General features: G+C 44.8%; 3 protein-coding genes across 5 annotated transcripts; all 3 read right to left on the minus strand.

Moving 5' to 3' along the window:
* Positions 1 to 6,026: 6,026 nt before the first annotated feature.
* On the minus strand, positions 6,027 to 9,270 carry rbm14b (RNA binding motif protein 14b). 3 transcript variants are annotated; one of them, XM_030780851.1, is made up of 4 exons: positions 8,922 to 9,270; positions 7,736 to 8,259; positions 7,245 to 7,591; positions 6,027 to 6,614 (listed from the first exon to the last, which is right to left on the minus strand). In XM_030780851.1, exons 1-4 carry the CDS (start codon positions 9,268 to 9,270, stop codon positions 6,305 to 6,307), a joined length of 1,530 nt encoding a protein of 509 aa, XP_030636711.1. In that variant the 3' UTR covers positions 6,027 to 6,304. The 3 variants fall into 3 exon arrangements, with proteins under 3 accessions (XP_030636711.1, XP_030636712.1, XP_030636710.1); XM_030780852.1 differs by having other exon boundaries at positions 7,772 to 8,244; positions 8,916 to 9,270; XM_030780850.1 differs by having other exon boundaries at positions 7,245 to 8,229.
* A 2,261-nt stretch (positions 9,271 to 11,531) lies between these two features.
* On the minus strand, positions 11,532 to 15,398 carry ccs (copper chaperone for superoxide dismutase). Its single transcript, XM_030780855.1, has 8 exons — positions 15,343 to 15,398; positions 14,795 to 14,867; positions 14,374 to 14,511; positions 13,341 to 13,515; positions 12,834 to 12,894; positions 12,419 to 12,496; positions 12,131 to 12,234; positions 11,532 to 11,740 (listed from the first exon to the last, which is right to left on the minus strand). The coding sequence occupies exons 1-8, from the start codon at positions 15,364 to 15,366 to the stop codon at positions 11,587 to 11,589; spliced, it is 807 nt and encodes a 268-aa protein (XP_030636715.1). The 5' UTR covers positions 15,367 to 15,398; the 3' UTR covers positions 11,532 to 11,586.
* A 229-nt stretch (positions 15,399 to 15,627) lies between these two features.
* Positions 15,628 to 27,202, minus strand: prkd4 (protein kinase D4). Its single transcript, XM_030779329.1, has 19 exons — positions 27,184 to 27,202; positions 26,716 to 26,876; positions 22,642 to 22,780; positions 22,246 to 22,377; positions 21,424 to 21,578; positions 20,770 to 20,971; positions 20,198 to 20,278; positions 19,836 to 19,980; positions 19,508 to 19,631; positions 19,055 to 19,132; positions 18,728 to 18,944; positions 18,510 to 18,538; positions 18,280 to 18,352; positions 18,063 to 18,169; positions 17,648 to 17,809; positions 17,071 to 17,169; positions 16,486 to 16,753; positions 16,064 to 16,149; positions 15,628 to 15,795 (listed from the first exon to the last, which is right to left on the minus strand). The coding sequence occupies exons 1-19, from the start codon at positions 27,200 to 27,202 to the stop codon at positions 15,628 to 15,630; spliced, it is 2,445 nt and encodes an 814-aa protein (XP_030635189.1).
* Positions 27,203 to 27,482: the final 280 nt, after the last annotated feature.

Raw genomic sequence — 27,482 nt, forward strand, 5'->3', positions numbered from 1 at the left:
AAAAGTGGTGTTTATGTATCTGAAACCTTCTAAACGTTAGTTGTAGCTACGTTTATGCATTTTTGTTTAACAAAAACAACAACAACAACAGCAAAGAACAGAGCTGGACCTCTCAGAGACAAGAAAATGTAAATACAATAAACTGAATAATTCAGAACTGAAAGAATAACTCCACTTCAAAAGGAACACATTTAGAACACAGTGGCCTCCATGTTAAAATTATGCCTCCTGTGACGGTGTACGGAATATGTATGCTACAGGTGGCTGCCAATTTGCAAATTTGTCATATTTCTTAGTTTAAAAAGTCTTTGTTAATGTCCCAAGTAGTTTAAAAAGACGACAACCCCCCCCCCCCAAAAAAAACCCCAGAAAAAACAAAAACAAAACTTGAACTTGAAGAAGCTCATTCCAAATGTCTATTTCTCTCAAGGTTAGTCTGCAGGAAGTGTAATTCTAAATTGAGATGCTTGAAAGAGGTCTCACAGTTTGAATACATTCATCTGAAATACAATATCAAATTCCTACTTTCTCTGCCAAGTGGATGGAATGAAGACAGTGCAATGTAACTTCTCATTAAAGACAAGTTTATTCTGGGTTAGCATGCGATGACAAACTTGATCCATGCAAAAGCAGGTGTAAGAGAGAACACTTCTCTCTTTTTTTTTTTTTTTTTGATTGCAGGGTTTTGCAGTGAGTACACCTCAGCATGCTAAACTATCCCGGTTACGGTTCTCGTAACAACAATCAATTAAGTGTTTATTGTCCCGAATAACGATACGATCTGCGCTGTTAAAAGATCAGATAATCTTTTGTTTTTTTTCCCACAAGACATTTAAAAAAAAAAAAAAAAAAAAAAACAAGTTCTCATCTCAATCTCATTCTGGACTGCAGAATATTATCCCTTTGACACCAAAAATGAACGCACAATATCCTCTCAAGTAGATGTTTTTTGTTTTTTTATTCAGTGTGAAAAATAGCAGTATAAAGACGAGGGACAGGCTTTTTTTTTTTTTTTTTTTAAACGATCGACCGTTCCGAATCCGCTCTAGGACCGGGGATTTCAGTCTTTTAAGAGAACGGTCAACCCGAGGATTAAGTGTGCTTTTATTCGCCATTCTGTACGTGAGAAAAAGCGGGAGTGGTACGCAGAGAGAAGGTGAATGTAGCCGTTTTGTTGACAGCGGTGAACATATATATATATATATATATATATAGGAAGGAAAGGCTTTGACATTTAATGCTGAGTCAAGGAGAGGTTACCACAGCGACAGTGGACGAAAAAGGGGGGCGGGGGCAAGTTACAGTGTTGTCATGGACACACGCGCACACATACACACACACACATACACACACACAAAAAAATTCAAACCCTGCTCCTGGCAGGAGGTTCCAAAGGAACAACACCATAGATATCTAAACTGCAAGGATATCTATTTACCATAGATATCTAATGACAGCAACACTAGATAACCTCCACTAGAACCAGGGTTATGAGGACAGAAGACAGGGATGGACAGGAGCAGCTGGTCCATGCTTGGATTACTCACCTTCCATCCCTCTATCCATCCTTCCTTCCATGCTTCCTTTCCTGTCCTCTCTCTCTCTCTTTCCACTGGCAAGGTGAAGTAAGGGATGGAGAGAAAATGATTTTTCTCTCTCACCAGTCTCCCGTTCCCCACTGTTCAGAGCACACAGTGTGAGAACAACAGTGTGTATGTCTATGCATGAGGAGATAGAAGTCACCAAACCTCAGGGCAGCATAAACGGGAGAATCCTCCTTAAAACACACACACACACACACACACAAACACATGTACGCACACTGTGACCAGCCATGCCAAGCATCACAACAGCTTCCGGTACGTGTGAGGAATTAGCTCCCCTGTGGAGGAAAGGTCCTATAGGAGTCCTGAGATGACAGCGTATCTGCAGGTAGCTAAGGTTCGATTAGCTCGGTCTTATAGGACGTTTTCTCTGGCAGGGGTTAGGGTGTAAAAGAGGCAGGACCAGCACTGCAAACAGGCAACCTCAAACACACACACACACACACACACACACGCACACACGCACACACGCACACGCACACACACACACGCCTCATTCGAGATGCCGTTGAAAACCACTCACTGTAACGCTGACTTCTAATTTGAACGAGTGACAGGAATTCCAGTGGAGCTACTGCTAAGGCTTAAAAAAAAAAAAAAAAATTTAAAAATAATTACACAGTTTGAGAGGACCTATTAGAAGACGTATCTTGCATTCTGAGACAAAACATATGCTAACTCGTGGTTCCACTGAAGTCACTATTTCAAAATAAGAGTCCTGCTTCATGAATCTCTGTTTCAAAAAGGAAGCATACATGACCAATGCCTTGCTCACAGGAGGATGGCTGAAGTGGGTTCAGGCAGTTTTGGCTGCTGGTGCATAAAACGGAGGAGGAGGGTCAGAGCCGGCAGCAAGCTGTGTGTGTGGCGGACAGACTCGAGGGGGGAGTGGGAGTCGAACGGCGGGAACAAGGGAGAAAAAGGCGAAAACGGCGGAGAAGGAGGAGGAGGAGGACTTGGCTAGCAGTATCCACATCTGCCAAGCGTCGAGGACACAGAACTGACACACGCGCACGTTCACTACTCACTTGTTCACTACTCATTTACACGTTCGCACATTCACGCGCTCACTCACCTCCTCCTTCTCCTCTCATTCACTTACTGTTTCTCCTCTAATTCGCTCCCTCTTTGCTTTCTTTGAATTCCCTGACTGACCTCCTCCTTCTCCTCGAATTCACTCACTCTTTTTCCCCACCATTGACTGCCTCCCTGTTTTGCTTGTAATTCACCTCCTGCTCACCTCCTCCCCCACCCATCATCCACTCAATCACCTCCTTCTTTCTCCCCAGTTTCACTTATTCATCACTCCTACAATCTTACTCCTCCACTCCCGCCCCGTTTGTTTACGTTATTGTTTCTTCAGCTCTACCCAATTAATGCACTTACACATCCATTCTTTCAGTGGTGCATCTGTCTCTCTCATACTCACTAATGTAAACATAAGCTCACTCATTCATTGCAAAGCAAAGCTCCCACATGCTCACTCTCTTCCCTTATCCGCGGTTCACTCTCGTCGCACCGACAAGCGTGTCGGCACGCCAGCGACGTCTAAAACTGTCAGGCCCCGTGTGGTCCTCAAGCTGCTTGCAAAGTAAAACCTACGGAATCTCAGCATCTAGTGTGGAACCAGGCAACACCATGGCCTTGGATATGTTGACAGAGGAGGGGGGTTGTCTAGAGAGGTGGTGTAGAGAGGGGGGGGGGGCAGGGGGAGGTGGGGGGGTGGGTGTTTGAAGGCGCAGGCGCTGTCGGGGTGGGGACACAGTGCTTTTACCTGGCTGGAGAGAGAGAGAGAGGGAGAGAGAGAGCTTCCATTGCATTGCGCGACGCTAATTGTCTTCCCCCCTCGCATGGTGTCCACAAGCCCTGGGGACCTAGTTCAGTTGGAACAGTTAAGTCAGAAAGATTGGGTTTGGGATTGAATTGGGAAACACAAAATAAATATGTGTAACGAAAGAAAAGATGGTACCAAAAAAAAAAACCAGCAGAAAAAGGTGAAAACGTCTCAACAGCTGGGCGGTGGATCAAACTCCACTCTTTTACAACCCTCAACACACAAATAAAAGGCTTTGAGTGAATTAAGAAGAGTGCATTTGTGTCCTCTGGAAAACAAAGGAGGTTGTATCACCTCCAGAAACGTTGAATATCTTCGTAAAAGCAAAGTGAATGGATAATCATCTTTCTACAACTCCCCTGAGGGTTTGGGGTTTTAAAGGCGTAATCCAGCGTAACGGACAAAAAAAAATAAACGTGAGATCTGAGGAGTAGACAAAACTCCGCCCACTTTGGCGGGGGTTTAGTGAGGATGGGGAATGAGAAGGGGGGGGGGGGGGGGGAGTCACACCCCACCACCTCAACTTACCCCTTCCAAGGCAGGGGGGGTGGGGGTCGTATGTCACAAATCCTTTCCTATCCTGGTTCGCAGTCATTTGAGTCTGGTCATTTCACAAAGGAAAAACAAGCATGAAACATCAACAAAAAAAAAAACAAAAAAACGGCAACATCTTCAAACCAAGAGGTTTTTTTTTGCTTTTTAAACTCTTTTCTCATATAGTGATCAAAAAACATTCTTTATTTTTAAGATTGGTTACAGTCTGTTTTTTTTTTTGTTTTTTTTTACAAGATCACGTATAAATGATCTTTTTTTTTTTCCTTTGTCCCTCAAGAAGAAAAAAAAAAAACAGTTCAAATGAAAATAAAAGTTATACCACAAAACAATGAGGCAACAACGATGAATGCTGGAAACAAGACATTCGCTTAGAAAAAGACTTCTCCCATTAGCATTGGCCTCTATCATGGAAATGTATGTGTGCATTGAACCCACTATGAATGAAGGAGACATCTGTCACTAAACCATGAAAGACAGAGGTAGGGATAAGGAAAGGTAAGGGAAAAATGGGAGGGGGGGGGGGGAGGAGTCTATTCATCATCAGCAGCATATGGTGAAGAAGACTGAAAGAAACTGATTGAAATCTCCCAAATGTTTTTTGTTTGTTTGTTTGTTTGTTTTGTTTTTTGTTTTGTTTTAATCTCAAGTCACAGCCACAATGTACAACATGAATATTGTGCACGAATCCTCCAGTTCACATTCTCCAACTGTGTTTGAAAAATAGGAAGAAAAAAAAAAAAAAAAAAAACAACAACAAAACAAAAAAAACATTTTTCAAACAGTTCATTTCTAAGGCAGAATCATAAAAGTCACTCAAAATGTGATTTTGGCTGTTTTCTTTTCTTTCTTTTTTTTCTTTCCTTTAAAAAAAAAAAAAAGACAATTTGGCTAAGAACACAACGATTATTCAAAAACCCACAAGATCAGGAGCTCCCGTGGCTGTAAACAAAACTACGATGAGGCCATCATTTCACTTTGTTAAAACGTCTATTTTTTTTGTGTCCCTTTAAAAAGAAGTATAAAAACATGATTAACATTGATAGAAGACATAAGGACACTCCTAAAAGCCTCTAGAAGAAGGTATAATGGCAGTTAAGATAAGTGGGCCATAAGCTCCGCCCCACTCGTGACAGACATGCTGGGTAACTAATCCCAGCTAAAGCTGACAAGCTACACTCTGAATGGTCGTTCCCAAGCCACAATTTTTTTTTTTTTTGACGGCAGTAGCTACATAAAGTAGGTGGGAGAGTCACAGTGTCTTTCAGCTTTCAGAGTGAGGAGAGAAGGGGAGGTGTGGGGAGTTAGAGTTGGATTTACAGACCAATGTGTTTCACTAAGGAGAGGGTGGGTAGGGGGGGGGGGGGGGGGGGTCATTTTAGTATCCTCAGTATGAAGGATGCACGTGTGTGTGTGTATGTTTGTGTGTGTGTCTGTGTGTGAGTGTGTGTGCGTGTAGGTTGGTAAAGGATCAAAGGCTGCTTCCCAGTGTGTGTGTGTGTGTGTGTTCATGTCACTGCGACCATGGTAAGCAAACACATCACATACACACACACACACACACGCGCGCACACACACACGTAAACCACCACAGTGTCCCAGGGGCACACGACAAACACACACAGACATATAAAGTAACCAGTTAAAAAAAAATAAAAATAAAATAATAAAAATAAAGCATCCAACCCTGATCCTGAAGCCCACACACCTTAACCTACATTCAGCTCCATATCAAAGTGTTTCTGATTTTAAGTGAACGATTTCACTCACATTAAAACAAGATTGTTAAGTACACTGGGTTAATAGTTTACTCAACTATTTTAAGCACTCTTAAAAATATCATCAAGTACAGTGTCATTCACAGACTATGAACTTTCAATATAAAAAATGCAGTAAAAAACAAAAAAGAAACATTGGCTCAGGCCAAAGTCTACTCCCTTAAATCTCCCTACAGACTTAAGAGTAGAAGTGAAACTGATTTTTCTTGTTTTTTTTTTTTTTTTAATAAACAGGTTAGGTAAAGTTATGTGTTCAGTTAAGTAGCATATATGAGGACTTACGCATGCATTTTTTTTTTCCCCTTTAAGAATCCTGAACTAACTACACTACACGGTGTGTGTTCAGAACCTTGGTTGGTTTCCAGTCCTTAGTAAACTGAGACGGCCACCCTCCCATATACCAAGACGCACTCACATACGCGCGCACACGCACACATACATACATACATACATACACACACAAGCATCCACGTACGCGCGCGCACACACACACGCACACAGCGAGGAGGGGGGCGGGGGTGGGGGGGCGGAAGTGACTATCGGAAGGGGGTTTCAGGCGTGTGCAGGGAGAGCTCGGAGCGGCGGAGGAGGGGGTCCTTGCGCGGCGGCGGAAGCGGCGGCTCATACACTCGCGGCGTCGCCATGGCGATGGCGGCGGCGGGGGCGGCGGGCAGCACTGGCCTGAGGGCTTCCAGGGTGGCCATGGGCTGGGCGGGGAGGGCGGGGAGGGTCGGCATCGCCGGGACAGCGGGCACGGCTGCCACGGGGTTCGGAGAAGGGTAGGCATACTGGTACTGCGTGTACTGCTGCAGCTGCTGGCACTGCTGGTAATACTCTGCGTAGTACCTGTGGAGAAAGAGAACGGAAAACACAAACACACACACACACACACACGCACGCGCGCACACACGCACAATCACACACAGACACAAACACGCACACCTGGGTTTCAGCAGATCTACTTGTGTTAGCAGCCGATATAACCGCAGCGCAGTTCAAAAACTGACAACACTGAGAAAACAGTCGCTCAGTACAGAGCGCTCCTAAACTGTCCAAATCAGTCAAATAGTTACTCCCTACTCTATCATCGCACCGTATCCCTGCGTGGGTGAAATTAAGGTTAAATAAACAAAGCTGAAGATAAACTGGATGCCTGGCAAATCCAGTGTGTATTTTTCCCCCATTCTTGACACATCAAGCATGGCAATCCAAATACAGATGAGATCAAAGTGAAAACAAATTATGACAAGTGTAGTAAGTCCAATCCTAAACGGCTTACTGAATAGCACTGTTTTAACAGTACACGTCTGCCTGTTTCAGTATCCACGCCTACACTTCACAGACAGGTGTTTGACTGCTTGTTTAATTTACTTACTTACTTACTCAATTACTTCATTTATTGCTCATGTCATGATGTAAAGAGCAGTGAGGGACCCTGCTTGAGTGACTTGAGTGTCATTTGGTGACCCGACCTACCTGGCCATGGGGTCTTCCTCTTGTCCTGCGGCCTCTTCGGCCCGTCCCGCGGGCGTGGGCAGCAGAGCCCTGCGCTTGGCTCTCTGGTACATGAAGGGTTTAATGACGGGGTCCGGGAGGAGGGGCGCCGACCGTCTGAGGGGGCTCCTGTCCCTCTCCCCGGATTTGGAGGTGGTCTGTTGTTCCGCCAGCACCTGCTGCCCCTGTGTGATGTACTGTACCCGCGCCGCCTCGAAAATCGCCGTGGGGTCGGCGGCGCCCAGGGCCCCGTACGCCGGAGTGGTGCTGTAAATCGCCGGGGCGACGGAATACGCCGGGTTCACCGCTGCGGCCGCCGCTGCCGGCACCTCCATCCCCGGAGCGGCCAGGAAAACGGGATTGGCCACGGCCGGAGTGTAGACCTGGGGCCCGTAAGCGGCGGCAGCCGCCGCCGCGGCGACCGCCCCCGAGGCCACCTGGCCGTAAAGGGCGGGGTTCACCGAGCCGTAAACGGGCGCGGCCGCAGAGTTCAGCGCCTGATTGGCCACCGTGCCGTAGAGCTGATTGGCAACCGCCGTGCCGTAAACCTGGCTGGCCAACGCTCCGTACACGGCCGGGGTCACCGAGCTCCCCTCTGCCCGCGCGCTGGCCGTGAGACCCGTCAGGGCGGCGTAGGTGGGGTCCAAGGTGGATGTGTTGTATACGGAGTTGTGGACGCTCTGCTGGACCTGCAGGGGCAGGCCGGCCGCGGCAGCGGCCGCGGCGGCCAGCACGGCGGCCTGGCTCTGGTACTGCTCCAGCGTCGGTTTGCCGGCGGGGCACTCTCCCGCGTAGTGGCCCTGCTTGCCGCAGCTGACGCAGGGGATCTTTCCAGTGGGAGTCTGCTTGCTGGGCTGGACCTTGGAGAGCTCCACCGAGAGCGGGCGGCCCTTGAAGGAGGTACCGTGAAGAGCCTCGATGGCTCTCAGAGCATCTTCTTTATTCTCCATGTGAACAAAGGCATAGCCTGGGGCGGAGATGGAGGAAAATCGGTGGACTGAGTGAACGTTGATACATCGGTTAAACAAGAAGAACGTTCACCAACACCACATCCAAACCCTCTCTACCTCATTATGAGACGTCTCAAAAGACCGAAACACCCGAGGTTAAAAGTTTATCTCTGGTACGCTGAGAAACTGTTGACTCTCCTCATCTCCTACGCCTACAAATGTGCCACATCCAAAAAAAAAAAATCGAAAAGTTCCTTAATTTAGCTTTGATCTAAAGCAGGTCATTTATTTTAAGTCTACCTGCCTGAATAAACTCAATTTAGTTATACAACGCTTTAAAACTAAGATGTGGCACTTATGCAACACACAGCTCCTTAATGTCTAGATCAGGGGTCTCAAACTCCGGTCCTGGAGGGCCGGGGTCCTGCTGATTTTTGTTTTCACCTCTTAGTTACCTGTTGATTTTCACCTTGAAAACAGGTGTGGACACTCTTCAGCCAATCAGAGATTCTATTTAGTTGATCTACAAGAAAAACAGCAGGACTCCGGCCCTCCAGGACCAGAGTTTGAGACCCCTGGTCTAGATGCTTGGTTTCTTTTCTGCCTGTCTTGGGAGTCACTTTGGATATAAAAAAAAAAAGTCTGCTAGATGAATAAATGTAATGTATATGCACTGTAAAAAACCCCAAAAAGACAGTTTTCCGCTCACCTTTGACCTTATCACACTCCAGCACTTTGCCGAAGGTCTGGAACAACTCCTGAAGGTCTTCTGTAGTGCACATTCCACTCAGATTACCCACAAACACCTTGGTGGAGTGGAGCGGCCGTCCCCGCGACTCTTCCACCACCAGGTTCCGCCCCTTGAATTCTCGGCCATTCAGCTCGCGGATGGCGCGCTCGGCGGCGCCCGCCCCCTGCAGGTGCACGAAGGCAAACTGCCGGAGAACACTACAACTGACCACCTGTCCGTAAGCTTCGAAGATGGCTGACAGTTCCTCCTGGGTGGTATCAAGAGCCAAATTCCCCACAAAAAGCTTTACTGTGTGGCTCTTATCCATTGCTTGGGTGGAAATGACCACAAGGGGGGGGGGGGGGGGGGCAGGGGTACAGGGGCAGAGAGAGAGAGAGAGAGAGAGGGAGAGAGAGAGAGTTGCAACAATGTTCTACGATGTTTTTTGTTTAGCAAACAGCAGATTAGAGATTTTATATTACCAGCAAAGCAGTTTTAAAAAAAATTCACACAAGAAATCTCCTGATGAATCAGTAAATGTGATACAGGACTGATAAACTTCTAAACCCCTTAACCATAACCAAGTTATACAATTTGGATGTATTTATTTGAAATAAGAAAAGAGCAATAAAACTCTTTTGTGTTTAAAGGACAACTACTCTGTTACCCACTAAATTAATTCTCTAAAGACGAACTCCAAACATTTCTCTGGACTGTTAGTCAGTCTGCATCAACCAAACTGTTGCCATATAGTAGTTCTCCAGGCAACGTCTATTTTGGGGACTTTTCAACAAGGCTATTGATAAACCCGCAGGCGCACTGCATTCTGATGACGCAGCGCGTCGCAAAGTAAATACATTTACTTCCTCAATCTTTCGCTGTGGAAACAGATAAGAAACCACTCACAATCGAAAACATGACATTCAACTTTTAAAAAATTAACCAACGTATTTTTGTGTCAATATTAGTACCTACAGTTAAGGTCTGAAAAAAAAACAGCTGACTAGTCAATCCTTTTACAGCCAACTGGCGTCAACAACACGCTTACACCGTAAAGCAACAAGAGAGTAGTCGAGTGAATTTACTTTCCATGTCAATTTAGCTGTTACGTCTTAAGCACAAACAATGTATGCTTCTCACGCGAACTGTCATGGTCTGGTAGATGGCAACAATCGATATACATTTTCTCCATATTTCTCTGTTTGCCGCAAAACCCCTGAATGAGTCATTGTGAAAACAAGATTTTGAGTATCCCTATACCCCCAACCTCTGTCTAGCGTAAACTCCGCTCTGTGGTATTACAGACGGATTTACAAACGCAGTCAGTCAGTTTCACCTTTCAGCGTCTCATAAGCCATTACTTATTTCGTTCCCGCGTTTTAAAAAAAAACAAACAAAAGTAAAACATCATAAAGAAGGAAACCACATATCTTCCATCTTACCTAGGCAGTGCAGGGTTTCAAAATGGTCGGTCCACTTCCGTTCTTTAGAAAGACGGGCATTCCTTACCAATGAGGAATGAGTGGGGCGCTGCAATGCCTCTCGCAGCGGATTGAATGAACGGCTTTCTTTTTCTTTTTTTTTTTAACGAGAATGATGGTACTCGTGCCTTAAACTGACTTTAATTAACCTCTCACGCCCAGGCGTCTTTCAAAATGTTAAATGACCGGATCGTGTACTTGAAATGAGTTATTTAGACAATAAAGTGGTTGTTTAAAGAATAACCATTTTTAAACTATACGTTTGCAAAAAATCATTTATTTAAAGATACAGCAATTACATGTAACAATTCTCTTCACCAGCAGTTACAAAACAGAAAATTATTATTTATTTCTTCTAGTCAGTCACAGTGGCAAAACTGATCACAAGAACTTCATTCAAACTTGATATGTACATACATGACATTCAAAAGTTCCAAGTTAGCTTTTTGGAAACAATATCTATGAATATTGTCTTCATTCAGTCCCCATTCTCTATGAAAAGTGCTAAACATTGTATGACAAAAGAACTTTCTAAACAAAAAAACAGTGATTCAGTGGGGGGAAAAAAAGAATACTTTATGCAAGATTTACTTGATCACTAAGACACTCAGCGGAAAAAAAAAAATTACTCAACTTTCTTTATGTCACTTCAACAAGAAGTGGTTTGACTTCCACATTTTCATTTCAAAATAAGCATTCAGATCGAAACAAAGGCCTATTACTGTGAAGACGGTCAGTGGCAGTTAGCATCAACATACCTAAAACCAGGATTCTTCTTTTTTTTTCCTTTTCCCATACAACTCAGGGGCTGGCTGAGTTTTTTAATCACTTTCACATGTATTGTAACATAGCAGTTGTGTTGCCCAGTGAGTGAATGGAAACTTCCTTTTGTTCCACATATAAGCTTGGCTTTATTTCGTTAGAGCCACGTTGAGTCTATACAAAGGGAAGTTATGATAACAAATCTCTTTGGTCTAAGTCTGTCATTCTTTAAGTCTCTCTCTTTTCTCACTCTGCTTGTCTGTGTTTCTTTCTTTCTTTCTTTCTCTGTCTTTCTTTCATTCTTTCTTTCCTTCTCTCTTTCTATCTTTCTTTCTTTCCTTCTCTCTCTCTCTCTCTCTCTCTCTTTGTAGCTGATCAAACTAGTTATGAAAACAAAAGTGTTAAAGATTAGCTGACGGCGGATCTGTGACCTTACGCCCCTTGCCCGCTAGGGGGCGATCTCGTTCCTCCCAGATTGTTACCCCGTCGCAGGCACAGATCTGCTTAGGGTTCTGAAATAACCCCGCTGACCGAGCGATGATTCCACACGCCAGCCTGCAAGAGGAACAGAGACGAGTGAATAAACAAGACAGGGGGCAAATCGAGTCAGAGCAGATCAGTTCGGGAGACGGCCTGGGCCGAGGGCGGGATGACGTCATCGGCCCGTTTAACCGTGGTGAGCATCTTAGACTCGTTACGTCCATCTTATTTTGAGACCGATGTGAGTCTAAGCAGGTAGAACACTAAAAACATGAGGTCATGGTTTACTGGGAGACCGCATGGAAAAAGAGAATGAAAAGCCCTCGAGCACAACTAAAATTAGCTAACAAGGCCCCTTCTTAATAGAAAACTGCTGATCTGCTTAAAATGCGCTCGTGGGGCTTTGGAAGCCCGGGTGTTGTGTTGTGGAGCAGTGTTTCACGTGTGCGCGCGTGTTTTCTCCACCTTTCTCCTGAGTTTCCTGTCTGCTTGGACAGAGGGTGACCTCCTCTTCCAAGATCATCCTCTCCAGAATCCACCACCAAGGAGCGACCAATCACATCCCAGACCTGTTAAAGGAGAGACAACGGAGCCAAACAGGCAAAGTTATTATGGCCGTTACGAGTGGCTGGTAATTAAAAGGGCTTGTCACTGTTGAATGAAATGAACTCACATGCAAGACTTTCAGATCAAAGACAGAGTGGTAGTTAAGTTGGGAATAGAGAGACAGAGAGCCATAGAGAGATGGTTCACCTTGAGGTGTGAGTCCTCTAGTCTGAAGGAAGCTCTACCATCTGGTCCAGCGAAGATATTCCCCAGGTCTCCAACATGCTGAAGCAACACATCAGAACTGATTGTCACATAGCGATTACTGAACTCTATCATACATCACAATCTAAGCAGAGTGGACGTTCAGTGTTTATATAATGACTTCTGAAGAGATTTCTGAACGATTTGAGTGCCACGTCTTAGTGAAAGAGTGACAAAAACATCACGAATCTACTCCTCGCCAGAAAAATAAGATACTTTAACGATAGCTTCATTCCCTGATCTCAGCCGCTTCGCAGAAAACATTCACGCCAATAAACGCCTTTTTGAGTTACGATTGTGGTGTACCACGGCAAAATGAAAAATGTACGGGAGAAAAAAAAAAAAAAGGAATCTTTACCCTCTCTGTGTCTTGTGGACCGCCATGTTGTTTACCAAAGGGATTGAAATGTTCACCACAGCTATGAGACAGAGGAAAAAAAAATCAAACACAGATGAAACAGATTAGACCAGACAGATTCCTGAGAAAATACAGGGCTGCAGTGACTCACTGTAAATAAACTAAAGACATTTGTGCGATGGCCGCACAGAGGAGAAAACACAATTACTGGCCTTTTGTGACGCTCGTTAAATACAAAAACAGCATCGACCCAGGCAGTCATGTGAGACCCATGTGACGATTCAGTTGTATTTTGGCATGGTCTTGGACCATGACCACATCCAATTCCATACATAACTAAAGTAAGCAGAGCAGGCTTCGAGTATGTTATGTTTTCTGGGCTCGAGCTGATTCGAAATTTTACATGGATGAATGTTAAAAAGCATCTTTAATATCACGGCTTTGCTAAACAAAAGAGAGCACAGACGGTTATCCAGGCTGAATGAATGCCGGCGAATGTGGGGATACCTCGTGCAGTCCTGAGTGAGGTCACCCAGCTCGTGGACATGGAGGCCATGAGGCCCAGGCTGCAGGCCGTCAATCGTGCCGTCAATCAAACACTGGTCCTGTGAGAGCTGCAGGAAACGCACCACCCCCTTCACCAGCCCGACTCCGCCCACCATCGCCACGGCAGTCCCCAGGTCTGACAGACCCCCACATATACACACACACACACACACACAGTCACACACACACACACACACACACACAGACAGACACACACACGGATAAGGATTTAAAACCCAGCACTTTAAGATTTATGTCAATGTCCCAAAGAACCACAATTTTTGGTGTTGTACTTGATATGTCGTAACAAATACATGGTTTTTACACATACTGTATTTGCTATATTGTACTGTATTATTTCTGATATTGCTATTTTAGCAAGACCTCCTTTTTAGCTTCCTTGTGTACCAGAATACCCTAACACCAGTACTGAACAAATCTTGGAGCTTTGTGTTAGAGACACTTTTGTGGATGCAACAGCTTACAGGAACCTGTCCGTGTGTTGTTTCACAGATTATCTGTGTATCTTTTCTAAATGAATATGCATGTAACCGTAACTATAACTGAACATCAGACTAAACTGCAACTCTAGAGAGAAACAATTAATATGGGGCTATATTTCTAACATTATCAGATCACATTAGAACAGAATACACTGCAGTACAATATACATGCATACAACATATCTGTTACTGATTAGAGACTTAAGGGGCTGTTCACCACTGTACAAAGAGCAACAGGCTGTGGGTACACCATAAAGACAGAGCATAACCATATGATTAGTGTTTCTCATTGCACTGCTGTATTGAATGTCACTGTGTATTTATGCCTTGGTTCTGCACCGACACACTTGGTTCGATTACCCCAGGGGCTTGATGATGTGCCCATAAGACTGGCCAAAAGCGTAGTTGGATTGAAACGCCTTGTTTTGGAATTATGTGGGACCGGACTGAGATGTGCTTTGTAATCCTGAGTCTGTATAAAACACACTCACCTTGCCCAGAGCCACCCATGCCTTTAAGCACCGCCCGCCGACCTGTGCTCTCAATCAGAGACTGAATCTCAAGAGATGTCAAGGCTGTCTCCACCAACACTTCCTCCTTTTCCAAGTCTATGTGCACTGAGTGTACACCTACTCACGCAAACACGCACACACAGACATAGAGACGAGCAACAAAGCAGTCAACAATACTGGACAATTCACAAAGTTGACTCATAACGATGTTTTCGCGACCGAAAAAATGTCATATCAGTTATACAAGTGTAGGCCCATCTGTTATGACACATGCGGTGTCAGAAGTTGAATAATTCACACTGTAAGTAAATTCATGATGTGTGACGCAGAAACAAACCGTAAATATTCAAACGGACGGTTCAGAAGAATTACATCAATGACGGAATGCGAGCTGACTTACCGGGCGCCTTTTCCAGTGCACCTTTGACTGTCCTTACGCAGCTGTCGCATGTCATCCGTACCGCAAACTCGAGCTACACCAAAAGTTTACAGACACAGCCAATGAAAATACGTCGGCAAACTACCTGACAGATGTTTTTTTTGCTGGAGGGTCTGCTTGCATAGGGTGGATTTGAAGCACGTGTTTATTTACTTCAGAACGTAAACTAGTTGAGTCATTATGATGTAACGTGAATACAAAAGCATTTTTGCCAGAGAATTTGAGAAGTACACTTAAAATGCACAATTAAACAGAATTTAGTTGTATAATCAATATTTGGATATGTGACCACTGAAAGCACAGTTGAAATGTCCTAGTAAAGTTAATAATTGTTTTAAACCACGTAGTTACAGGTGCGACTGATATGGGAAATACAGTTGGAGGTTCTGTTACTGGCTGAAAATAATTTAATTATTTCTCAGCATAAACCAGACGCCTTTAATTTAAATTATGCAACAGACCATGGACCAACGACATGCATTTCAGTTTAATTATGAATTTGTTCAAACCTTTGCTTTTTTGTCGGTTTCCATCTTCAGACTGCACGTTGACACACCACGGCGTGAAAACAAACTGTACTTCCGGTATTGGCTTGCTTATGGTGCTCAATTTCATAATAAAAGTCACCAAATCAGTGTCGACATCGTTTATTTCAAATGTCCAGCAAAAATACTCCAGTTTATCAACAATACGCTGTACAGGTACATGATATTTACAAAGGCAAAGTCAGATAACAACATTTACACTTTACACATGAACAAATTAAACTTTGAAAATGACATCGTTTGCAGTCATTAGTTTGTGCTATCTTCTCCGCTAGTCAGCGTGGCTAGGTGTTCAGGGAAATCTAGGCCTTTCTCTTGAGCATGGCGTCTCCAGCGTTCATCATCCCCTTCATGAGTGAGGTATCGACGGCCCATGCGCTGCTCAAACTCCCTCAGGTCACACCATAGCTGGAAGTTCTGACAGCGAGAAAGAGAAAGAGAGAGAAAGAGAGAGAGGGAGAGAGAGAGAGTCACTTGTTGGTCGACATTTCATTCTTATAAAAAACTCCATTAGTTCTTATCAAATCCGTATCACAGAGTAACCCTTGATCCGACACGAAAAGGCTTGACTTGAGAATGTAAGTCTTAAGTCCAGTGAGGCCTTTGAGTGATTCCTACCATTTGTCCTTGAATTTAAGATTGACTTTGTCTATGAGTGTCATAACATGCAGGTAGGAGAGATTACCTGTAACCAAGGGTGTCCCAGGGCCTTCCCCACACTGAACCTCCGCCTGACTACCACCTGCAGCAGGTTATTGATGAGGCTCACAGCTGGGGAGGGAAGGGAAGGGAAAGGGGGGGGGTAGTTAGAGAGCGTCAAAATCTCGCCTTTTACTTTCAGGAAAAACTCCTTCTCATGATACACTCCTCTCTCTTACAATATGCTCCTCACAATACTGTCTTCTCATTATCTGTCTTTTCCTCTTTGTACTTGCTCCATCTACACAAAGTTCCTTCCCTAACAATGTATGGTGTCATTCCTACAGCACTGCCCCATGCACATAATGCTCATTCCTCATTATGTAAGCTCCTCCCACTTACGATATGCTCCACCCCCCGAGCTTTTAGCCTCTTTCCTCTGTTATATATTCTCTCTGCATGCCTTACCCTCCAGTGAGATGAGAGACCAAGGGTGTCGAGGGTACATGAACGCCGCGTTGGTGATCTGTTGATGGATGTCCTCGTCCTCGTTGAAGGGGAAGGTGCCACTCAAACTGACGTACAGGATCACGCCCACCGCCCACATGTCCAGTGAGCGGTTATAACCGTTGCTGTTGATGACCTCAGGAGCGAGGTAAGCAGGCGTTCCCACCACGGAGCGCCGAAAAGACTTCTCGCCGATGATCCGCGCAAAACCGAAGTCACACAGTTTCACCTGAGAGGGAGATGCACGGAGAAGGGACATTTACAAGCACAGCAACAACAACAACAACAACAACAACAATGACAACAACGACAACAGGAAAATACAATGGGATCACATGTAGCCAGTCTGTATAAGTCAGTCCAGTCAGGCTACCGGTCTCCATATTCCTGTCTTTAAGGATCTATATGTGTTTTAGTTCAACATTAACCAACATGACTCAAACAGTGAATTCATTCATAACAACCAGCAGCCAGCCATGATCAGCCCAGTGAACTGCCTGGAGCGGAGAAAGAGAGTGCGGATCATACTGAAAACGGGACACGGACCTGAGGGAAGGGATCAGGTGAAGCCAGCAGCACGTTCTCGGGCTTCAGGTCACAGTGAGCGATGTGTTTGAAGTGGAGGTAACGCAGCGCTTCCAGAATCTACACGCGAGACAAGAGTACGGCCATCAAACAACCTGCGGTTACGGGACTACAGACCCACTTGTATCTGTCTGTACAATGCGTCTGTTCTAATACTGAATTTAGTGGTGGCACTTATGCCAAGGACAGCTCTTTAATGGGAATATACGCTAAATGAATACATGTAAATGCAATCATCCGTTCTATGTCCCACAGTTGAAACCTCAGGAATGCTCCTCAGACGTGTTTCCACCTCAGATAAAGTACATTAAATCGTTCAGGAAATACAGTAACATATGCTCTAGTTTTCTTTGCCTTTTTTTCTTTTTCTTTCTGCCTTTATTTAGTCTCTCCTCAGGTTATAAGGGTGTTTGATTATGTGCCAGTTATTTTTGTAAAAGAAATTTCCAGCAGACCAGGTGGACAAGGATTGCAATGATAACTTTTGAGACAGTTTGAGTGAATTTACAGACGGGTGAGTATATGATGCGTTCTTAACCTGTGTGACCAGGAAGCGGGTGGTGCGCTCAGGCAGTCTGCCATTCTCATTGGACAGAATCATCTCCAGCATGTCGCTATGGAGCTTCTCCATGACGACAAAGATATGCTCAGTAGTCTCAAACATTCCTTCCAGCAGCACAACTCCATGATGTGACAGATTCTGTATACATGTATAAAAACACATATTTAAAACACAAATACACACACACACACACACAAAGAAAGAAAAACACCAAACACTCAATGTGTGAGGACAACCCAGTGTAAGTCAAACCACCACATCGGTATAACTTTACTGAAACACCATCGCCTCGCCTGTCATGAAAAATGATTACAAATCATTTTAAACAGGAAAAAAATGCGAACTATTCTGATGTTCTGTTTAGTAAGAATCAAATCTGTATCAGTCATACCTGTAGAATGGCCACCTCATTCCTCATCTGTCTCTCCTGTTGGCTTGGGAATCGAGTTTTGTCAATGACCTTAACTGCCACCGTTCTCCCAGTCTGCCTGTGTTTACCTGCCAAAGATTAAACAAACTGTTCTGTACACGTAATCAAACTAATCTCCCTCTCTTTTTAATTTTCTGTGTATTACATCACAGAAACACTTAACAGGACCAACACTGACCTCCATACACCACTCCAAACTGTCCCGATCCCAGCACCTCATCAGAGAAAATCTGATACGTAGCACTAATATCCTGAAACATACGAAAGCACAAAAGTCCTGCACGTACATTCGAATGAAAAAAAAAACAGGCGTGCAGAGACAATTCGATATTCCGTGACATTCCCGTACCCTAAAGTTCGACGCACAGCATGACTTAAATTTCATAAGCCGTTGTTTGACTCACTTACCTCACTTTCTTTGTCTCCTTCTCCAGCATCTATCGTTCAGAAAAAGGAAAAATAAAACGTTTTTTTGTTGTTTCTCTCAGTGACTCATGACAGAGGTCTCATTTTAAGTCTGTGGGCTGCCATACTGCAAATTTTCACATAAAGGTTTGCACCATCTTAACTAACAGCTACTGTTTCTAAAATCAAACTTTTTTTTTTTCTTTTTTGGGCCTTTTTACCTCCGCCCTCTTTCCTCTGCGCCTCCCTGCTTCCCTGGACTGGCATGAGCGCCTGGCGAAAGGCCCCCTCCCAGGCCTGGCCCTCCTTTCCTGCCACTACGCAGTACACGAGGGTGCCAGTCACCAGCTCAAACGAGTGGGCGCTGTTGCCAGGCGACAACGGCACGGTCAGCTGATCGGGCCCCCGGATCTGGAGCACGTCAGACAACGGGAGTTCCTGAGGAAGAAATGTTATGAATTTCTCAAGTTATTAATGTTGTGTGTAGGGTTTTGGAAGCTCTAATAGGAGTCGTGTTTTTTTATGTGTGATGGTGAGGGGGATTTTACCCTGTAGTATTTGTTGGTGTTTTCATTCTGGTATAGAGTGATACTCTTGCTGTCAAGGACCCAGTAGTGACGTTTTCTCTGTGAGAGAGAGAAAAAAAAAGAGAGGAGAAGGGGTGAGAAAGAAGGGGGGTAAGAGAGGTAAAAATGGAGTGAACCGTACGGGAAGATGTAACTCGGTGTGCTGACGGACAGAAATGCACAGGTTCCACCGTCAGCCGAGTCAGTCGCAAAGTCTGTAAACCTAAAGGTAATGAGTTACAGTTTGTATTCAAGGGCTTGCCTTTTTTCTGTGTCTGCCCGTCTGTCTGTCTGTCTGTCTGTCTGTGTGCCCGCGAAAGTGAATGTGTGTGTGTGTGTGTGTGTGTGTGCGTGCGTGTGTGCGCACACACGTGTGTGTATACGCGCGTGTGTGTGTGTGTACGCGTGTGTGTGTGTGTGTGTGTGTGTTCTCACCATCAAATCACTGTTGGTGTGGTGTAGTAGCCATCCTTTTTTTAGGATTCCACTTGCTCTCTGCTTGGTGTGTCTAACCGACTGAACAACTCGCATTAGAGGAATATTACTGCTGAAACACGGGCTGAGAGAGAGGAAGAGGAACAACACAGAACAGTAAACAAACAAGAAAGCACAACAGGCACTCAACTGCACAGGAAGCAACATTGTAGCTAATTTAGAATTTGACCATTAAGTATATATGTATCGTGTGTGTATATGTATATGTACAGCATAGCGGCAGCAGTACTGGCAGTATTAATGAATCCTCAGGTCTGGCCTACAGTACCTGACCTGCAGCCGAGGCAGTGGGGTCGTCTCTGCTGGCAGGAGAGACGCGTCCTGTGTGAAAACTCCGTAGAGATCATTCTCTGAGACTAATGCAGTGTCCTTATCATCGGTGTCTCCGTCCTGACTCGTCAAACTCTCCGAATCTACGCAGGAGCACACGGGGGAAAATCAGGAGAACAAAACAAAACAGAAACACCCAGTGTGTGTTTGTGTGTGTGTTTGTGTGTGTGTGTGTGTGTGTTAACTGGAATGAGTATACATATGTGAGAAATTGAGTGTATTTTATGGCAGTATCTGACTGACAGAGTGAAACAGTTGTGTTGTGAAATGGAGAGCACACAGGTAGGTGACCTAACTGACCTTCTCCATTAGTGCACTTCTCTCCTCTGCAGTCAGCGGGCACGAACACTTCACAACGCCGGTGGCAGTTATACTTACAGTCTGACTCAGAACACAGATAGACAAGTCATCAGACACAAACTCCAAACCAAATACTCAATGGTTTACACACTCCAGAACATGTACATTGCAACAATAAAGCAACACATCAATCCCTCATCTTGATTCTTGTGGCTTGACATCTTTAAAAGAATCAGATACTGTTACATTAAACTATGGACCTAACGTACACCAAACAAACACTACATGCTGTCCCCCATCGTCGTGTCGCTGCCATTAATCAAATGGTATTCGAGACAAATTTATTCGCTGTCTGGAACGTTAATTTTCGCATTTCAAAATCGCATTACAAACCCAGCTAACAACGACAAAAAAAAATCCACGTACGACCTCATAGCCCCTCCCTGAATCCGTGACCCTTGGCCTTAGACGTAAAATCTTGGCCTCATGACCTCTGTCCCTTCAGCTTTTTACCTTTGACCTCTGTCTCTCAAACCCTGACCTTTTGACCCCCCCCACTCCCCCAGACTCACCGGAGCACTGCAGGCCTTGGCGGAACAGCCCTTTGAGCAGGCGGTGGCAGTGCTGGCAGGCGGTGGGGCGTTTGTAAGTGTGGATGTGGAAGGTGTGGGGTATCCGCAACTGGACTCCCTTTCCTGAGCCCACACCCAACCACACAGGCTGTTCAACCCAGGAGTTAGGCCTGGACCTGGAGTTCCGCTTAGAGATGCTGATCTGTAGGAAGGAGAGGGCGAGAGAGAGAGAGAGAGAGAGAGAGAGAGGGAGAGATGTGACATAGACACTAGTGGGACACTATTGGAAGCAATGTCGATAAAGTCTGTCTTAGCTGAACCGACAGGGGAGTTTCGTCAGCCCCAAAAAACAAACAAAGGCGTGCTGTCCGTCGGAAAGAAAGGTCAGTTTGCCACTCGAGCAGCTCACATACACGACCGGGTCTCAAACAGATGAAACCAGAATCGGGGTACGGACCCGAAGTTCTTGCTTACGGTCTGGAACGAGCCGAACAAAGTTCTGACTGTCCGACTACATTTGTCATAATCTCACTGTCCTCTCATCATATTCGTATCTATATCCCGTATCTACATATTCATTATTCACACTTCTCCCCCCACGAGGCCTTTTCTCCATTCCCATCTCTACCATCCACCTCTCTGCCCCCCCCTCACCTCCTCCAGACTGCCTCCCGCCTGGTTGGACAGGGAGGGGGTGCGGGGCCGTCCCGGCGGAAACAGGGACAGGCTGGGACCGCAGCGTCTGGACGCACGAGAACAGTTGTTGGGCAACTGCAACACACAGCGTTTGTGGAAGTCTAAACCACAGCCTGAGAGAGAGAGAGAGAGAGAGAGAGAGAGGGAGAGAGAGAGTGGGAGAGTGAGAGAGGGAGAGAGAGAGAGGGGGGAGGGGGAGAGAGAGAGAGAGAGAGGGAGAGAGAGAGAGAGAGGGGGAGGGAGAGAGAGAGAGAGAGAGAGGGGAGAGAGAGAAGGAGAGAGAGAGAGAGAGAGAGAGAGAGAGAGAGAGAGAGAGAGAGAGAGAGAGGGGGGGGGGGAGAGAGAGAAAGAGCATGAGCCTCTTTCAGTTATATCATCCCATTACCATCTAAAAGCTTTGCTGTACTTTAGATTCTTATAACCATTGTTGCTATATTTTTTTTCTGTTGTGTTATCTACTTGTTGGTTTGCTGTTTTAATTCATTTACAATAAAGTACATTTGTTTTCATTTACTTGTTGTTATCACTTATAGTGAACATACAGTTTTAATGTTATAATAATGAATGCTTTAACAGGGGAATAAAAACCACTTTGAAATGAACTGAAATTGAACTCAGAGGAAGAGAAAGAGGAAAACTGCATTTACATATCCTATGACTCTTTTCCAAAGAAATAGGAAATATATAAAAAACTACAGAACAGGCTGACTCATGAAGATTTAAAAAAAAAAACAAAAAAAAAACGATGCATTTCTGAGGTCTGTAACAAGACGATCTCACCTTCACATTTTAGGCCCTGTCTCACTAGACCCCACAGCATTTCTCCACAGTGGTTACAGAAGGTGGGGGTGCGATATGTTTGGACGACCAAGGAATGGGGCCGGAACTTTATTTCCGTCACACACGCAGAAGCTAGGCAGGAAAACAGAGATCGATTAATGTCATTTCGTTCCGAAACCAATGAAAAATTCGGGGCGGTCGTTGAAAAAAAAAAAGTCATTTAAAACAAACGGAATCAAATCTTAGTCAAACATTCAGGACTTTTTTGCTTTCGGGTAATTAAGTCATCATTCAAACAGTGAATCAAGGTGGGGTGGGGGGGGGGGGGGGGGGGGGGGGGGGGGCGCATGATGGAGACCTTTGGTGACCTGTGAGCTGAGTCACCCTGAGACTGACCGGAGAGGATGATCTCCACCAGGTCCCCGTCATGCAGGGTGTCGCTGTCGGTCAGTCTGTGGAGAATGTTCTCTGAGCTGGGGTCATGTCTAAACAACAGAAGCTTTTCACCCAGACCTACAACACTGTACTCTGGAGCCTGCAGAGGACAGAGAGAGAGAGCGAGAGAGAGAGGAAGAGAGAGAGAGAGAGAGAGAGAGAGAGAGAGAGAGGGAGAGAGAGAGAGAGAGAGAGAGAGAGAGAGAGAGAGGGAGGAAAAGAAAGCGAGATGTGTCACTGTGAAGCACGTGCAGATGTGTATTCATATACATCCGTTCAATAAACGAGTTAAAAAAAAACAACTGCATGCATGCACTCTCTTTGTCTGACATTGCACACATACACATGCAAATAAACACACATACACATATGTTTGATTGTTGTTCACACACAACCTCACATGAGCATGCACACACGTACGCGCACACACGCACACACCAACAAATGTGCGTACACACACACACACACACACACACACACACACACACACTAGCTTATCAGATAAAACTTTGTTCCAAAAACAACTATGTTAAATCTGTAAAAGAATGTTTCAGCTCTCAGGAGAAAAGCAGAAACACGACTCTACGCGACACAATGGCGCACAATTACCCACTTTCACAGTGCACTGATTGTAACGGAAAGCATTAGAGAACTCTCACATCCTCACTGTATGCGACTCTTAGAGAAACAGCAGATGAAAGAAAAACTTAGCAGAGTTATGAGTTTGGCCGGGAAGAGTTGTGAGTGTTTCTTCTGTGATAAACATCAATCTGAAAGTAGGTCAGACATCAACAAGTCAAGTGTGGGCACTCAGGGGGTGGATTATATATAAGACATAAAGTAACCAGCAGAGAGAGAGAGAGAGAGAGAGAGAGAGAGAGAGAGAGAGAGAGAGAAAAGGAGAGAATTAGGGGGCCTGGAAATGTCAAAGTTATTTGCTTTTCAAATTGAGTCGGAAAAATGACTCAAACAGTGGAGAGCGGGCCGGACAATAATTTACTTTCTTTTGAGAGCATAGGAATATCCCAATACAAACAAACGGATGAATAAATTAAAATGAGCACAGAGTAAGACTCAGCTAATACATGACGGTTCAATTTTACTACTAATAATCGGTCCTACAGCATAATGACTATAGTTAATATCAGATTACAGTCTGTAGATGAAAGACACCTCTTCCACAATATGTTTAGTTAAATCGATCAAACTAGCTCAATGGTTACTACTCCTGCTGTTAAGATTGCCGTTAACGGTGTCACAAAATGGAAACTAACTGGATTAATTTGTGCCGGAAAATAGGGTGGGCAGACACAAGCCCATATGTAAACACGCTTCAACACTGCCTCCCCGTGGTTGTTTGACTGCTTGAAATAACGTAAAATAATGACATAGTGTTTCATTTCCAGATGACAACATTAAACAACTGAATTGGTGAAGCATTCAACAAATGGATTTATTAAAATTCAATATCCAGCATAGCTCCTCTCAAATTAACATCCCCAGTCAAATCAACAATAATTTGAACCGTAAAAATGACTATATGACATTTAGGCTTGTGGTTGTCTTAATTAGTGACAACATAACATAAAGTATTGTCCTGGCAAGGTATAATTTGAGTTAAGGTTTACTAGCTTTCAGACCAAATCAAATGATCCCAGTAATCAGCAAGACCAAACACGGCCAAGCACACATTCGAAGCAGAGGGCCAGCTGGTAGCCTGGTAACGATGATATCACAATGGTGACCCGTAGTTCTAGAATGCTGACTAACACTCTGACTCAGAATTCCGAGCGAATATGTAATGAATGAGTTTATCTTTAGTGGCTGACTTTATCATATTACCCACTTCCATCACTTCAATAGTGTTAACAATGCAAGGCAGAGGGTAAACACCATGTCTAAACTAAGTATATGTGAACATTTGTGGTGTGTGTGTGTGTGTGTAGGTGTGCGAGTGTGTGTGTGTGTGTGGAAGAGTGATAACTGGTGGAGAAGAGATGAATAGCCAGTCCTTTGCTGTGGAAAAAGTGTTAAAGATCAAAGGCTGAGCCAAAAGGGGTGAGAATAAGAGAGATGAGTACATTTGTGCCTGTGTATGTGTGTGTGTGTGTGAGTGTGTGTGTGTGTCTGTGTGTCTGTGTGTGAGAATGCTTGGGTGTCTGTCAGCAAGGGGGAGTTTTGTGGTTGGAAAGTTAGCAGCAGATGTACCAAACCACACAGTCATTGCTGAAAGCTGCAGTTACAGGTCAAAGACAGAGACAGACAGAGAGAGGGCAGTGCAACATGTGACACTACTATCTTCAGACATCCGGACAACGTCTTGAACTAAAAACCCACCAAGGTCCACCCCAAACGTTAGAGGAAGTCCGTTCACCTCAGCTATATTCAAACCCACAACAGGTGCTCTTTTCAGTCTGGTTGCTCCCCCTCCCCCCTCCTCATAAGATCCAGGGTTTAAGCTGCTGCCACCCCCCCCCCCCCCCCCCCCCCCCCCCCTGCAACCACCACATATTCAGTTTAAAAGTAAAGTCCAACTGTGCTAGTTGTTAAAATGGTGATTGAACCAGGCTTGCAGTATCAGTTATAAGCCTCACTATCGTCTGTAGGAACACGGGCGGATGGCGAAAGGTAAACAAAGAGTAGAGGGGTGGAACACAAAAGTCTGAACTTTCAGAACTTCTCCCAGTACCGTGTGAAGTTCCCCTGCACTTTGATGAGGCCTCGTTGGCTGGACTTCCACACAACACATAGCTTTGTAGGAACACCAAAACATCCCGACTAACTCTTCGGTCATACAGCGATTACGCTGATTAGAGAATTATAACTCCAACCAACAAAGAAAAGAAAAAAAAATCAAAAAGAAAGAAAGAAAGAAAGAAAGAAAGAAAGAGAGGGGGGGCGGGGTCCACCATGTGTTTTAAGGACCTCAAAGTGTTACTAGCACAAAACATGACAGCATTACCATGGGGGGGGGGCAGCTTAAATTCTGGATCTTACGAGGATTCAGATGGCACAGCAGGCTTCGTAATATGACCACAATGTGGGCAAAATGATCTGTGACCTAAATAGGAACCGCTTTCTGAATGGCAAGCAAGCAAGCTCTGCTCACTACTGGTTTTAGCAGTCTGTGGCTTCCCCCCCCCTCTCTCTCTTCTGTCAAGTGAAAACGTATCCTTCGAACGTTCCTACTTTGAACAAAAACATTTTTCTTTGTTGACTTGTTGAGCACTTTAAAGACATCTATTCAGTAATTAATCCTATGCTGATCTTCATTACGTTTGTTGTTAGCAAGATGCTAGCTAGCCGCTGGTGGAGAATGCTATCACTGCACCAGAGAACTGAGCAGCTTCATTTGTGACGTCATTGACAGTAACGGCAATGCGCTCCGCTGTAGGCCGTGATACAGCTCTGCCCACAAAGTGCCGGGCCTATAGACGTGAGATAATCAATATTCTATAGGGGACTGGCTATATCGGCTCCTTTGCCCCTGTACAGAGTAACTGTGGTGATGTTTAAGTTTTTTGAAAGCTTTCAGGATTACACAAGTTAATCTGAGTTAGAGATCAAACGCAACTTCTAAAGAAGCGTATTTAACCTCTTAGTTGATAAAAGATCCCAGTGTGAGCTATAACTCACCACAAAGCTATTAACACAAATCAGAGGTTGCCAAATAGAGTGGCCACAGTTTCCGATACATCCGGCGGGATGCTTCAAGCTGGAACGGGAATTACAATCTAAGTTTAAGACTGAAAGACGCAGGCGTTATCAGTGGAAATGGAACACGGCTGTTTTGTGTTTATACAGCTAACGTAGGAGTCCTCAACACGGGTTACTGTGCATCGTTTCTTTCACAGATCTCAATGCTTGAGCCTTCCACTCTAAATAGAGTTTGTAAATCCTGCAAAGGGGGTCAAAGCGTCCCCCACGAAACGGAGTCAGCGGCCACACTGGTGTTCGACTCGACAGTTCAGAGAGTTAAGATGTTAAGATAACCATAAGTCTTGAGTCAGAGTGAGTTTTTAGAGGTAGCTTCACCTTCTTTTCGATGATTTCGGCTGCCAGCCTTTTGGCCCCCTGGAAGCTGAGCTGAGTGCCAGCTATCCGCTTGACCTCTTTAAAAAGGCCAATCTGGAACTGGATGATGAAGGGTCCTTGGTGGTTTGGGCTTGATTCCACTGACATCGTAGAAAAAGAACCTCAGGGTTGGAGAACAGAAGGTACCTTAGCACACACTGTTCTTTAGATACAGCAGACTACATAGAATTGCATCACAACCATCAAAGAGTTCCAACGCCTTCTTAAAGACAAGGAACGCGTTCGCACAGATGAGGAAAACACGTACCCAGTTCTTATCATCACCACTGTGAACTTGCTCATTGCATCCGTCAGGTGAAGATGTCCTTTATCTCAAACATAACTACTCAGCAGTGGCCTTTCCATGGGGACATCAAAGGGCGCCTGGGTTAAACATGACAAATTTAAGAAGCAAAAAGAAGCACTTACTTGATATCCCAGAATCCATTTGTTCTATTTCGGGCCTATTTGAAGGAGGGTCAACGTTAGCAGTCATTTTTAAATTTTTTTTTTCTTTCTTTAATCGCCTCAGTTTCCTGAGAAACTACGGCCTGCCTTCGACAGGTGTGTCTGTTCGTCGTGTTTCTCAAGAACGCTGCCTTTCCTTTTGCGAGGGGTTCAGTTAGATGAGAGGCAACCCAAGACGACAGGAAGTCAAACACGTTCATCTGAGCATCGCAATATGACAAGCAGGTCCTCAGTGCCGCCCACCTTAACCACAAACACAG

The sequence above is a fragment of the Chanos chanos genome, chromosome 7, assembly GCF_902362185.1.
Source record: "Chanos chanos chromosome 7, fChaCha1.1, whole genome shotgun sequence".
Taxonomy (NCBI): Eukaryota; Metazoa; Chordata; class Actinopteri; order Gonorynchiformes; family Chanidae; genus Chanos; species Chanos chanos.

Coding starts and splice junctions, on each gene's coding strand:
- prkd4 (XM_030779329.1), bottom strand. Junction 18,945..19,054: donor ACACCAACAAATACTACAGG/GTAAAATCCCCC, acceptor TTTCTTCCTCAG/GAACTCCCGTTGTCTGACGT. Junction 16,150..16,485: donor GTCTCTCATCTCACTGGAGG/GTAAGGCATGCA, acceptor TTCCCTCCCCAG/CTGTGAGCCTCATCAATAAC.
- ccs (XM_030780855.1), bottom strand. CDS start 15,366: ATGGAAACCGACAAAAAAGCAAAG. Junction 14,512..14,794: donor TGCACTGGAAAAGGCGCCCG/GTAAGTCAGCTC, acceptor TTGCGTGAGTAG/GTGTACACTCAGTGCACATA. Junction 12,497..12,833: donor GTCCACAAGACACAGAGAGG/GTAAAGATTCCT, acceptor GTGTTGCTTCAG/CATGTTGGAGACCTGGGGAA.
- rbm14b (XM_030780850.1), bottom strand. CDS start 9,270: ATGGATAAGAGCCACACAGTAAAGCTTTTTGTGGGGAATTTGGCTCTT. Junction 8,230..8,921: donor GGAGTGTGATAAGGTCAAAG/GTGAGCGGAAAA, acceptor TCTCCGCCCCAG/GCTATGCCTTTGTTCACATG. Junction 6,615..7,244: donor GAGGAAGACCCCATGGCCAG/GTAGGTCGGGTC, acceptor CTTTCTCCACAG/GTACTACGCAGAGTATTACC.